The 12,551-nt window shown below is 37.1% G+C and overlaps 1 protein-coding gene across 1 annotated transcript in view; it reads left to right on the top strand.

Moving 5' to 3' along the window:
* The window catches only part of LOC104527544 (alpha-methylacyl-CoA racemase-like), a 14,730-nt gene extending 2,417 nt beyond the window's left edge, over positions 1 to 12,313 (top strand). Inside the window, exons 2-4 of the mRNA XM_029085794.1 lie at positions 1,143 to 1,303; positions 6,338 to 6,524; positions 12,195 to 12,313. Coding sequence (XP_028941627.1) covers positions 1,143 to 1,303; positions 6,338 to 6,524; positions 12,195 to 12,313 — 467 coding nt within the window. The remainder of the gene's footprint in view (positions 1 to 1,142; positions 1,304 to 6,337; positions 6,525 to 12,194) is intronic.
* Positions 12,314 to 12,551: the final 238 nt, after the last annotated feature.

Raw genomic sequence — 12,551 nt, 5'->3', positions numbered from 1 at the left:
GGGTGTGTGTCTTTTCTCCCAGGTAACTAGTGATAGAACAAGAGGCAATGGCCTTAAGTTGCTCCAAGGGAGGTACAGATTGGGTGTCAGGAAATAACTTCTTCACTGAAAGGGTTCTCAGGCACTGGCATGGGCTAACTAGGGAGGTGGTTGAGTCACCTTGCCTGGAGGTGTTTGAAAGAGGCTAGGTGGGGTGCTCGAAGATATGGTTTAGTAGTGGGCAGGCACAGTTGGACTCCATGATCTCAGAGGTCTTTTCCAACCAGGCAACTCTATGATCCTGTGAAGTCTCAGACCTTAGGCTACAGGCATAGGATAGACATGATCATACTGCAGAGTTTCTTGCTTGCCCAGAGGGGATTGGTTTGAGGGAACTACAAAGAGAATGGTGACAGTACAGAGGTTGTTCAGGGTGGCAGAGAAATGCTAACAGATTCAAAGCTCCATCTGAAGTAAACTGGCTTAGCCTTTGCTCTATTCCCTTTCATTTCTGCTTAATTTCTGGCATGAACATAGGCTCCCCATATCTATGTTGCATGCAATCAGAGGTAACCTTTCTGTGTTATTCACCTGTTCCTCTTATACACAACCTGTTCTTTCCAAAAGGCAGCTGAAGAGGGAGGATAGGACTGAAGTGCAGTTGTCAGTGTGAAATCCTTTGTTATCGTTATTAATTCATGGATTATGTGCACAGAAGACTGTACATCTGCATTTTTACTTTAAAAGATTCAAAGAACAATTTACCAAAGTTGCTTTGAGACATGTTCATAACACATATTGAGCTTTTATGGGGGAGGTTCTATGCATGTACAAAGTGCTAATGTAGAATTACTGCACACAAGTTTTTTGGGATTAAGTTTTGTCCCTATATGGCCAAATTATCAATGGTTTATCAGGAAGACTTTTATTAATCTCTTTAAATGCATCTTTTCTAATATAATTTCATATATTCTATTCTTTTGTGAAGTAGAGGGTGACTGTTCCTAAGACACTGCTGATTAGAGAGAGAAAACTGTAGTAGAAGTTTGCTTTATCCCTTGTTTACTTGCATGGATTGAAAAGAATTAAGCTTTTAATTGTAGAAATGTAGACATGAATGTTTATAATTAATTTTATATTTGCTCTGTTTACTCTACTGTCAGGTGTGCTGTCAAAGCTGGGTAGAAAAGATGAAAATCCGTATGCACCCATAAATCTTCTAGCTGACTTTGCTGGCGGAGGCGTCATGTGCGCAATGGGCATTGTTACAGCCCTTTATGAACGTACCAGATCTGGCAAAGGGCAGGTCATTGATGCAAGTATGGTAAGTTTGGTCTCGAGGAAGGTGGGGTTTCTTAGGTTTGCTTGGTTGTTTTTTTCCTAAGTCTGTAAAAGGGAGGAACCCAGAGCTATTTGTGAGGTTTAAAACTGAGAACTTGGGAAAGGGAAAGTAAGTAAGCTTGTAAAATGGCGGCGTGTCTTCACCTTCACATATCACTGGTGCCATAACATCCTTATGACATGGGACACATACTGTGGCTTTCCCCCTGTGCCATTCTCTATCTTCCCTCTTACCAGTCTGCCTTCTTCGCAAAGCATTAGCAATATATATTTGATGAGTAAGTTTGTTTTTTGGAAACAGGGTGTATAATAAACAGTTAACTTCATGCATCACAACAAAAATTATCATCCTAATAAAATAAAGAATTGCATTAGCTTTATCCAAGATACATCTGCTTATGAATTTGTGAGAGGTCATGTCTTATTAGAAGCACTGTCCCCTCAAATAATTACACTGCCATGGATTATTGCCATAAAGCCAATTTCAAACACTTTGTGTTAATGTGCCGTAAAAGAAATGAAACGCTAAATTAGCTTTATAATGAATGCTATGGATTTTTTCACTGCAAGACCATCCACTTACACACGGAGCAAAAATACATATTTACATTTATCCCTGAAACCTATTATTATCTGCAGGTTTTTTTTAAATTTCTTTCTGGTTTCGTTTCTAAAGGGCATTGTAATTAAAACTGGACCTCCCTTCGAGGTGTTGGGATACAGGGAAGGCTATGATTTGGACTTCAATGTAAATTGCCAAAAAAAAAAAAAAGAATTGAAAAAAATCCCTTTGTTGAAGAGGTCTTGAAAGTAGGAGAATTGGAAGAGGTGTTAGCTATCTTGACTTGAGTCAGTTTTTGACAAATTTGCATTACAGTCTCAGAAGCAGTCAATAGCATTATGGTCTAGCTGAAAATTCTGTAAGATCACTGCAAAACTGGTTTAATGTTTTCACCCTGACAAGAGTTATTAGCAGTGGGTTGTCAAAATGAAAAACTTATCAAGTGAAGTTCCACAGACTTTTTTTCAGTGTTTTCTCCAGTAAGCTGAATGATGGATGAGCAATTGTGTTTAGCAAATTTGCAGATGGTATTCATGTGGGAAGAACAACGAGTGTGTTGGACACTTGGATTAGAATTGAAAATGACCTTTTCAAATTGGAGAAATGACCTGAAAAAAATTGGCTGAAATTCATTGAGACCGCTGCTCTGTGGTTCTCTTAGACAGAAACAATTAGCTGCACAAATGCAGTGTGAGAACAATTGGCTGAAGTACAATCCTGGGGGTTTGTAGTAGTCACAAGCTGAACATGAGTCAACAATATCGTGCTGTTATAAAACACACATACACTGTATTAGGTTGTATAAACAGGAAATAGAGCCAGCAAAGTTTCTGAAGTTATTCTAATCTCTTTCAACATTTATAAGGCCTCAGGAAAAGACTGTTTCTGATGCTGGCCATCATCTTTCCAAAAAAAATGACCAATTTGAGGAAGTCTGAGAAACACAAAAAAAAAAAATTGATTGTGAGTCTAAAAACATGACCTACAAAGGAAAATTGAAGGAGTTTGTGTATTTGTGAAGCAAAAGCTGTGGAGATTTGTGACAAGTCTTCAAATATTTAAAAATATATTTCTTGTAGTTTGGAGTATTACCATGTTTTCACTATTGATACTTTAAGTCGTTAGAAGAATTTGTTACGAGAAGAATCAATGTAAGTCTGCTAATTTCCTAATGAGATCTCTGGCTCATTGGGAATGGAATGTGTTGTGGTTTTTTGTGGGGGTTTTTTAAGCCCTCAAAACGTCTCTCTTTAACTTTTTTCTTGTCTCATACTTGTGGAATTTACAGTTCCCCACTGATGTTCCTGGTGTCCTGTGAAATGGATGGAATATTGTCCAGCATCACTGGATGTACTTTACCTGGCATTTTGTCATGTTTCTTTCACTTGAACAGACTTCCAGTGAGACAGTTGATGAAAAACATACATGCATCATCAACAGCAGACAGTTAAATAGACTGGGTTGATGAGGCTGTTTTTATATCTAAGTTTGTTTCATGGAAGTAGATGTTTTTAAAATCACAGTACCGCAGCATTTCAGCTGCCATTCCATTTTACCATTCTTTTTTTTATTTAATAGGCCTATTACTTCAGTTGTTGTACAGTTTAGGTAGTCTTAATATGTTAATGACTCCAACACATGGTGGAATTTTCTATGGTAGAGGAGGGAAGATGAATTGCTTTTTTAGCAGCTTTGTGTCATCAAGATTACTTCTATTAAGTTTTCATCTTCTTTGATTGTTTTACTGACCACTTGTTTGTTTTTTTTCCTTTTACAACAATGTCTATTTTTCTGAGGTCATCTAAAAAAATAATTATTTCTTGTCTTTGAGGTTAGTAATTCTTGATTGAGGTCCACATTTTTGTGATAGAAGAATTTGTTATTTATCTTTTACTTCTAATTAGTATGCTGAAAGTTGAAAAATTGCTTGGGAGCATTCTTATAATCAGTAATGTACACATGAGGAACTGCTCTCATTAGTGAAGCTAAACTGATGCAAAAAAAGGCTAAAGAAGATCAGACCAAGGGCTAGATTTGCATCGCCTGTTCAGGGTGTCCAGTGTTATTGTTGCTCTGCATAAAAAGTAGACACTGGGCCCTGTGTTTCAGCTGTCTACCTCAGAAGAATTAAATCACTGCTCTGATTGCTGTCTCTTCTCATTGACTCTGTAGGGATCGTAGGTATCTTGCAGTGAGCCTGATAGTTCCTGTCTGCTGAGTAGGATGTGGAGTGGACACGGCGGTGTGATAGGTCGGCACAATTGTACATCTGCAGTCTTGCACCACACTGGAACAGAGGCGTGTGAGTCAGGGCCACACTTTTAAGTTCACTCCAAATGCAGACACTGAGCCTTCCACTGATGGTAGGCATCTGACCAAGCGTGACTCACTCTCTGTGAAAAGACAGCCACAGAAGAAGATGGTGGTAATGATCACTTGCATAATAGTCTCATGGCAAGAGCATTTAGGCTGTCCAACAGGAAATTGGGGTTCCAGGTTTTTCTCAGCCTGGAGGTATTCAAAACCAAAACTCCCACATCCTAGAAGAATTCATCAGTCACGAGGATAAAGATTAGGTTGGTGTGGATTCATTCTCCATTTTGTTTGAATTATTTCACTCTGCAGAAAGAACTGAAGACTTGTGGAGCAGACTGGTCACCCAGCAGGGTGGTGCCTCTGGATTCTTGTCTGTGCCTCAGAGACTGCTGGTGCTCTTAGCATCAGGGAGCCTTTAAGTAATCATTCTGCAATTAGGCTTAAGTGGATTCTCCCCATGTTGTCCTTTTCATGTTTCAAAAGAAAGTGACCACATTAGTGTGTGTCATGTGCTTTGAGCCTGTCTTTGGAGGTTTGGTTAGGATGTGAGATGCCTTTTTGCTTGTCTCTTGAGTTGCAGTAGATCTCAGGCAGAAGCTAGCTGTCCAGTTGCTCAGCCAGGGATATTTCTGAAGTCCCTATGCTAGTCCAAAACAGAGCTATTTTATTTTAAGTGTTTCCAGCTTAGGTCACTGTACGTAGGTATTGTGATTAGTTCTGTCAGCACCAAAACCTAATTTGCAGTTAGAGCTTATTCTGGTATTATCCTCATCTATTAATATACTTACTTCTGATGTTTTTTGTGTATTTTTTTGTTAATATGAGCAGTGCAAGATCAAATCATTAGTAAAGTAAAAACACTGTTTTTATATCCTTGCAATCATTTTGCAAACATCTAGATGATGTACTCATATGAAAGCACTTTAATTTACTTCAGCGTATGATCAGTAGGGCAGAGGTATTTCCGTCCTTGTGGCAGATACTTGAGAAAGAGGCTAATACACATTAAATGAAGAAACCTTTGTGAGTGCATATTTCAAAGAAACGCGTGTTTTAAAATCTTGCTTAGAAAGAAACTAATAGGTCTTTCCACATGAAAATTCAGTAGCTTTTTATTTTGGTACAATCTCTGTGCTTTTCTCTATCAACAATATTAGGTTAATTTTACACAGTTGAAAATGTGAATCGAAATGATGCCCAAAATGATACAGCTCAGATCTTTCTCTGTTGGACTGTCTCTGGCCATATTGTGTTACTGCCTCATCCTCTCTTACAGTTTGTGTAATGCAGTTGGAAGAAAATGGATTCCACTGGTGAGCCAAACTGTAGGATGTGATTTTGCTTGAAAAGACTGGTACAAGCTTGGTAATTATTGAAAGGCTGAACAAACTGAATTTTCATTTGGTTGTACTCCACATAACCAAAATTTTAAGGAGCAAATTGGAACAAGATTAATCATGGTTTCTAGTGCTGTATTCATCAGACACTTGTGTATTTAGAGATTACCTTGCTATGTTTATGTACTTGTCAGTGATGAGAGTGGGAGAATAATTTTTGTTTTAACTTACTGATGGAGGTGAGCTTCCCAGTTCCCATGGTATAAGACAGCTTTAACCTTTGATTGCCTTCCAGTTTTCTTCTAAAAATAGCAGTCTTATTATAATCAGTAAATTCAGAGAAGTGAATGTTGAGATAAAAATTTGATACTTACAGGATTGGTATAGGCATCTTGATTTCCAGACATGTAGAAGCCTTGATAGCTGTCAGATACTTAATGTTCTGTAGAGCCAAGCAACTTGTCCCATCACCTAAAATGACTTACATTCTCTGTGTGAACTCCTAATGATTATAAACTTGCTAAACTAGAAAACTGGAGGTGTTGGAAGTTTGTTATCCATCTGAAGCTGCATTATTACATTTATGCCTCTTCTTTTTCTCTAATTTTAGATTATTTCACATATGCAGTATAAACAGTAATTGAAAATTTTAAGAAATTAAACTGCTTGTCAGAGATTTTGTCATTAAGAATCTTAACAAAGGACAGAACTGGTATTAGTTTTTGTTGGTTTGTTTCATGTAAAATTGGTAACATGCCAACTAATTTACTGAAACTGTTACTTTTTCCTGTAAATATTCAAGGTGGAAGGAGTAGCATACCTAAGTTCTTTCCTGTGGAAATCACAAAATTTGGGACTTTGGAACAGATCTCGAGGTGAGAACCTGCTAGATAGCGGTGCGCCTTTTTACGAAACCTACAAGACCTCCGATGGAAAATTCATGGCTGTTGGTGCCATTGAGCCTCAATTCTACGAGCAGTTAATAACGGGTAAGTAGCTTGGAGCAGTTGTTTCCTATCAGCAAAGCATGATTGAGTGAATTCTTTAATCCTTGATTTTGATTCATGACATTGGTTGTGTTTGCTTCCTTGTAAAAGCCAAACATTACTTGAAACTAACTGGGTCATAGTGGATCAGTTTAGTTTACTTTCTTCTACCATGGATTGGTTTTTTTTTTCATCCCTTCTTCACCTTACCCTCAGAAACTACACTGAAATTACAGGTTTTCTTCATCAGTTACGGTCATGGTAGTCTGTGGCATATCTGAAGCACTAAACAACTATTTTTGGAAAATGCTTTTTTCAAAGGATTGCGAATATACTTTAAAAAGGACACCTAATTCTTTGGTGTTGCAAATAAAATTTCAAGCAGTTTCAGTTATTTGTGCTTTTTTTAAAAAAAATAAACTTTTAAAATTGTTTCAGAAATTAATGTTCATTGGAAGTAGTTCATAATATTTCTTGATAGAATGGAATTTTTTTAAAAGCAAAGTCAGCTTTATAAATTAATATCCACCGCACAGTTTCAGAATGCTTTTAGTGTCCAGCTGTGGATATAATTTTTATATTTGGCTGAAAACTCTTTAAATATGACTATAAAATATGATTTATCTGTTTGAGAAATTAGAGTGGGGCATGCAAAATAATTGTGTGAAGTTTAAACAGAAATTTGCGGATGCATCTTTACCTTTGAACTGTTTGTGTGCTCCAAGCTTTTGATCAGATGTGCTCTTAACTTCTTTCTGGTTACTTAATTTAAAAATAATTTTTTCTGTTGTGCTCCTTTGGTAGGTTGCTATGTTTTCCATATGGAATTTATGAAAATACACAAAATTCACAAAATGATTTGGTATTTATTCTCTCTGCATTATTTCTGAATACGAAGGATATAAAAAGTTCTCAATCTAATTTTAGTTTTGCCTAATGACTAGAAGGAATACCAACAAAGGATACACCTGAAGTGGAGGTACCAGTGTTATGTGAACCCCTTTTGTACATCCATGAGTTGCATGTTACAAATCTTTGCTGAGTGAGGGTGGCAGTGGAGTAGCTCCTTATTCTTGCTCAGTCTCTCACCACTGATTATTCCTGGAATTGTAGCATGCATACTGATTTCAGTTGGGACAGAGTTAAATTTCTTCATAGTAGCTTTGATGGGGCTATATTTTGGATTTGTAACACTAATATTTTAGTTACTTCTGAGCAGTGCTTATACAGCTTCAAGGACTTTTGTGCTCCTCACGGTGCTTCACCAGTGAGTAGGTTGAATGGACACAAGAAGCTGGGAGGGGGCACAGCCGGGACAGCTGAGCCCAACTGACCAAAGGGATATTCCATACCATATGACATCATGCTCAGCAGTAAAACTGGGGGGAGGTTGGCAGGGGGCCACTGCTCAGGGACTGACTGGGCATCAGTCAGTTGGTGGTGAGCAATTGTTTTCATTTGCATCCCTTGTCTTTCTTGGGTTTTGTTTTCCTCTTTCTTTGTTATTATTTTCTCTCCTCTTTTCCTTACAATTTGTATTATTATTTATTTGTAATTATTAAACTGTTGTTATCTCAACCCATAAATTTATTTCTCACATCCTTCCAATTTTCCCCTCATCCCACTGAGGTGAAGGGGTGTGAGCGAGCAGCTCTGTGTTGCTTAGTTGCCAGCTGGGGTTAGACCATGACAGTTCCTCTCACAGGCAGTTACTTAGCCAGCTCAGCCATAGTCAGCTACGTTTTGCTGACAGGAGCATAGTCAGTGCCAGGGCCTACACTTCCAGGAGTTTTTGAAATTCAGGAGCAGGGTAAGATGAAATGAAGGTATGGGGTTGTAAGGTGGGGTATGCCTTTGGTGAACAGGATCCCAAAGAGAGATCTTGTTCTGTAAGGTTTGGCTTTGTTCTCTTGCAACCTGTGGTGTTCCCAAAGAAAGTTCTTGCACATCTCTGGCTGTAAAGGGCTGCTTCTCTGTGTAGCTTAAAAAGGGCTGTGCAATTGCCTAGAATATCCAAATTGGTATGTGCTGATACATGAAATGCATAAGGCAGGGTCCTGGAGTGAGTCAGGGACATGTCCAGCATTATGTGCTGTCCCTAGATCAGATGTCGAGTTTGGAAGAGACATGTCCTTGGCTGAAGAAGTGGGAACTTTGTCCTTCATTGTCCTGAGAATAACTTGTTTGCCAACTGCAGTTCTAACTGCAGTTCTTGATCTTGAAAAAGAAAGTATAGCTGATTATTCCACACTTTGCAGTACTTTGAAATGTTATTCTCCAGTCTCTTGAGGTTTTTTTGCTTGCAGGAAATGGAGCTGGAAGACAAAAATAAATATAAAACTGTATCAAAGTAAAATGTAAACCATTGGTCTGGAAGTTAGGGAATTTGGAATTCCAATATATGTCTTCAGGGAGAATGCCTATATTAAATACAAAGGAAAAAAGAAAAGAATAAAGCTGCTTACTCAAATACCCATATGTTTGGCTTGAAATGATCAAACCCTGGCCTGCAGTATTCATGGCTGCACTATTTTATTCTTCTCTAGAGATTAAGTTCAATAGCATGTACTTTTAAGCTACAAGTGGGATGGAATCTATATTTGTTAAAAAATAAAACAAATTCTGTAATGGAGTCTGGTCTTGTTTGTCATTTTTCTTCTCAATGAACCTTTGCTGGATGCTTCAGCCTTCTTCTGATTGTCATTGCTACAGGGCAAGACTTGGGCTTTTCTCTTCTAACCAGCCAGACAGCTTATCTAGAAAGAAGCCTGTGATGGGTGAATGCAGTGGTCAGGCAATGTAACATAATTGTTGGCCCGTCTCTGATATTTAGATAACTCTTTGCTAAGGAAAATAATAAAATTCTCTGTTTTCATCTTAGTTATTTCTCAGAAATGTAGAGCATAAAGTTGGAGCAGCAACTATGAATTCATCTGCCTGTATTGGGGCATCCACATCAGACAACTTTATTCCTTGTGCTTACAATGCACAGAAATGGCTTGATTTTAACAGCTGAAGTTTCAGAAATAGTTATTCCAGCTATAAAGATCAGGTGTATCTGTTTTTAAGTAGGCCACAAGTGTAATCACAGCTGCGCTTGTGTTTCAGACTGTTTCTGCCATATTTTTAAAATCCAGCATACAGACTACAGTCCTCTAAGAAAATTTTGCTTTTTGCCTTAATTGTATCACAATCCTTGCTTGCTTACAGTCAGTAATTTTTGTTTGTTTATTTTGTGGAAGTGTGTAGTTTAATGTATCAGACTGAACTCAAGATTTTTTTGCAATACATTTAAAATAAGTGGACTTTCTTCATTGTATTTTAGGTGCATATTATGAATTGTTCAGATTTTCACATAAGAAATATTTATCACCTTCAGTAGTTATGGTTGCAAGCTTTCTGAAGCAGTAGCATACTAAAGTTGAACAGCAGATCCTTCTTGTGGCTTAGGGATTTTTTTCTTTCTGGGATATCTGTTGCAGAAATGCAGTTAGGGATTTAAGCCTTTGAATGTTATAGGCAAGAAAAAGCTGCTTGTGAGAATTGTATTGCTCTTTGACAAACCCGAGGAGCTTTGACTTGGGCTGAGTCATCTGTTCAAGGCATTAATTCCCTACTTTGAAGTAGTTTTAAAATGGTATGTTCCAGTTACAGTTTCCATAATTTTATTTCATACTTTTTTCCCGTAATTCTGATCCGTTCTGCTGGTTTACAATTTGGTGCTCTTCCAGATAAAATACGTTCAAAAGCCGCTTTCTGTGTCTCTGTCCATATTCAGAGAGTAGGTTACTTTTACCACTCCTATATAATGAGAACAGAAGGATATGGGTGTTGCAGATGTAAGAGTTGGAGATTTAAAGATTGAAGAATTGAGAAAGGACATGATTTCTGAACCATTTGTCACTGCTCACAGGATTCTAGTTAGCAGAAGTGAAGTTAATTTCCTTTTGGTTTTAGTTCACTTCAGTGTTTCCCTGAAGAATTAAACCCAGTGCTGGACCAAGGTGCAGTTAATGAAGTTAATGACATGGCAAGGAAGGTTCTGAAGGGGTCTGCAGATGGAAACTAAGTTTAAGAAAATACAGCGTCTTAGTTAGAGGAGATTGTTGGCTTTGTAGATGATGCTCAGCAGGGAAAATTAAGTTTCTGCTTATCACAAATTTATTAATTTTTTTAAAAAATGGTTATATGGGAAACTGAAACTATATAAAATAGAAATGGTAAATAGTTGCTGTAGCAGCTCTAGTATTAGAAGTTGTATTCTGGCTCACTATAGACTATTTGCATCTTATGAAAAATCTGATTTAAGAAGCATGTGCTACTAATGTCAAGTCTCAATGTTTTGATAAAAAGAGACAGAATGTCTTCCAACCGACCTGTAAATTGCTGCTGCATGTTTCTCTTATTTTTTAGCAGTATGTGCTTAGTATTGCTGTAGCCAGGCTATAAGAGGCCTGCAGAGCACAGTAAATTTTGTGTATCAGTTGAGAAGTAAAGGTGTGGTTCTGTGTTGGCATGTCATGTAAACTCGGTTACATAAGGTAAACTTACTATCAGTTTCCATTGATGTGAAAAGCACTAACAGTCACTGAAGTTCTGAACACATATTTGATAGTACTCCTTTCATACTACTTTGGTACTCCTACATTGTGTGACTTCTATTTAAAAGGAAGTAAAAAAAATTAGGAAGCACTGGAAAAACAAACATAGTTTACATCATCATTATGAAGGGTTTCCACAGGGCTCTCCGTTTTGTGGTTGTAAAGTATTGTGTACTATATTAAAAATCTGCTAATGCACTGAATTCAACACAACGTTATTAAGACGTGCACTCTGGACGAACAGTTTCCTCATTACATTTTAGACACCTTTAGTTACATACAATATTAAGTTTTATTTTAATTTATTTATCATGATAAGCCTTAAACATTGTACAAATACTGCAAAGGTCCAGGCTCTTGCTGCACCAAAACACTTGTAGTTGTGGTAATTAAATAGATAAACCTGGATTACAGCATTACAGTTATGGATGCATTTGTAGCAATACTCTGGTAGTACTCTGGGTCTGATCAACCTTCTGCTGAACTGTCACTTTCTGAAAAATTGTTTAATTTCAGAAAATTTGAGCAGAGAAAAGAATTTACAAAAAATTCACTACTGTCTTGGAATGTTCTAAAGTTCAATTCTCTTTCAGAGTGGGAATGAATTATATTTAGAGAGAGAGAGGGAGAGCACAGTGGCATACAATTTATGGCTGTGATTTGGGCCAAAACTAAGGATTCCCATACCAGATGGCTCTATTCAGTCATGTTGTGGCAACATAATTTCAAAATTACTGTGCTATGAGCATACAATTTTGAAAAGAAAATCAGCAAGTTCAAACAAAATCCTGAACAAAGCTCTGCTAGGTATCCTAAATAATCTTTTAAAATAGTATGGCTGAAAGACTGTAATAAACTGTTTATTTCCAACATACCAAAGCACCTTTGCTTATTTATCTAATGAATTTTACTGTTTTCTCTCTCTTGAAATAGGTGCCTAATTTTAGTGCAGTTTGCCTAAGAATTTCTGTAGAAATAGAGATTTTAATTTGTTGCATTAATAAATGATGTGCAGATTTATGTCAATACAGTGATAGCATTTAAAGGAGACTTAAAGCTATATAATTATAAGGAGACTTAATTTTTAATTTTTCAAAAATAATTATTTCAGAGCTGTATTGGGGTAGGTTACTGGGCTTTTCTAAACAAAAATCCCTAGATGAAAACTTGAACAAAAACCGTTGGAAATAAGTTATGATTGCTTTAGCAGATATTCTGTATAAAAGATGCCTTGCTTTTGATTATACTGGGTGAAATCTGTCATCCTGTGGTATCCCAAACAATTCTGCGCTGTGTAATTGTTTCCTCGTTGACTCAGTCACTCCTGCTGTGATTCTGTTCATCTGCACCACAAATGGTTAGCACAAGCTGGAAAATGAGAAGCTATAGTGCTTAAATGCTGTTGGTTTATGCTATTTAAGGGTGAATT

This window comes from Antrostomus carolinensis, unplaced genomic scaffold (genome assembly GCF_000700745.2).
Source record: "Antrostomus carolinensis isolate BGI_N321 unplaced genomic scaffold, ASM70074v2 scaffold20947, whole genome shotgun sequence".
In the NCBI taxonomy this organism is placed as follows: Eukaryota; Metazoa; Chordata; class Aves; order Caprimulgiformes; family Caprimulgidae; genus Antrostomus; species Antrostomus carolinensis.
This window is presented reverse-complemented; position numbering and strand designations above follow the sequence as displayed.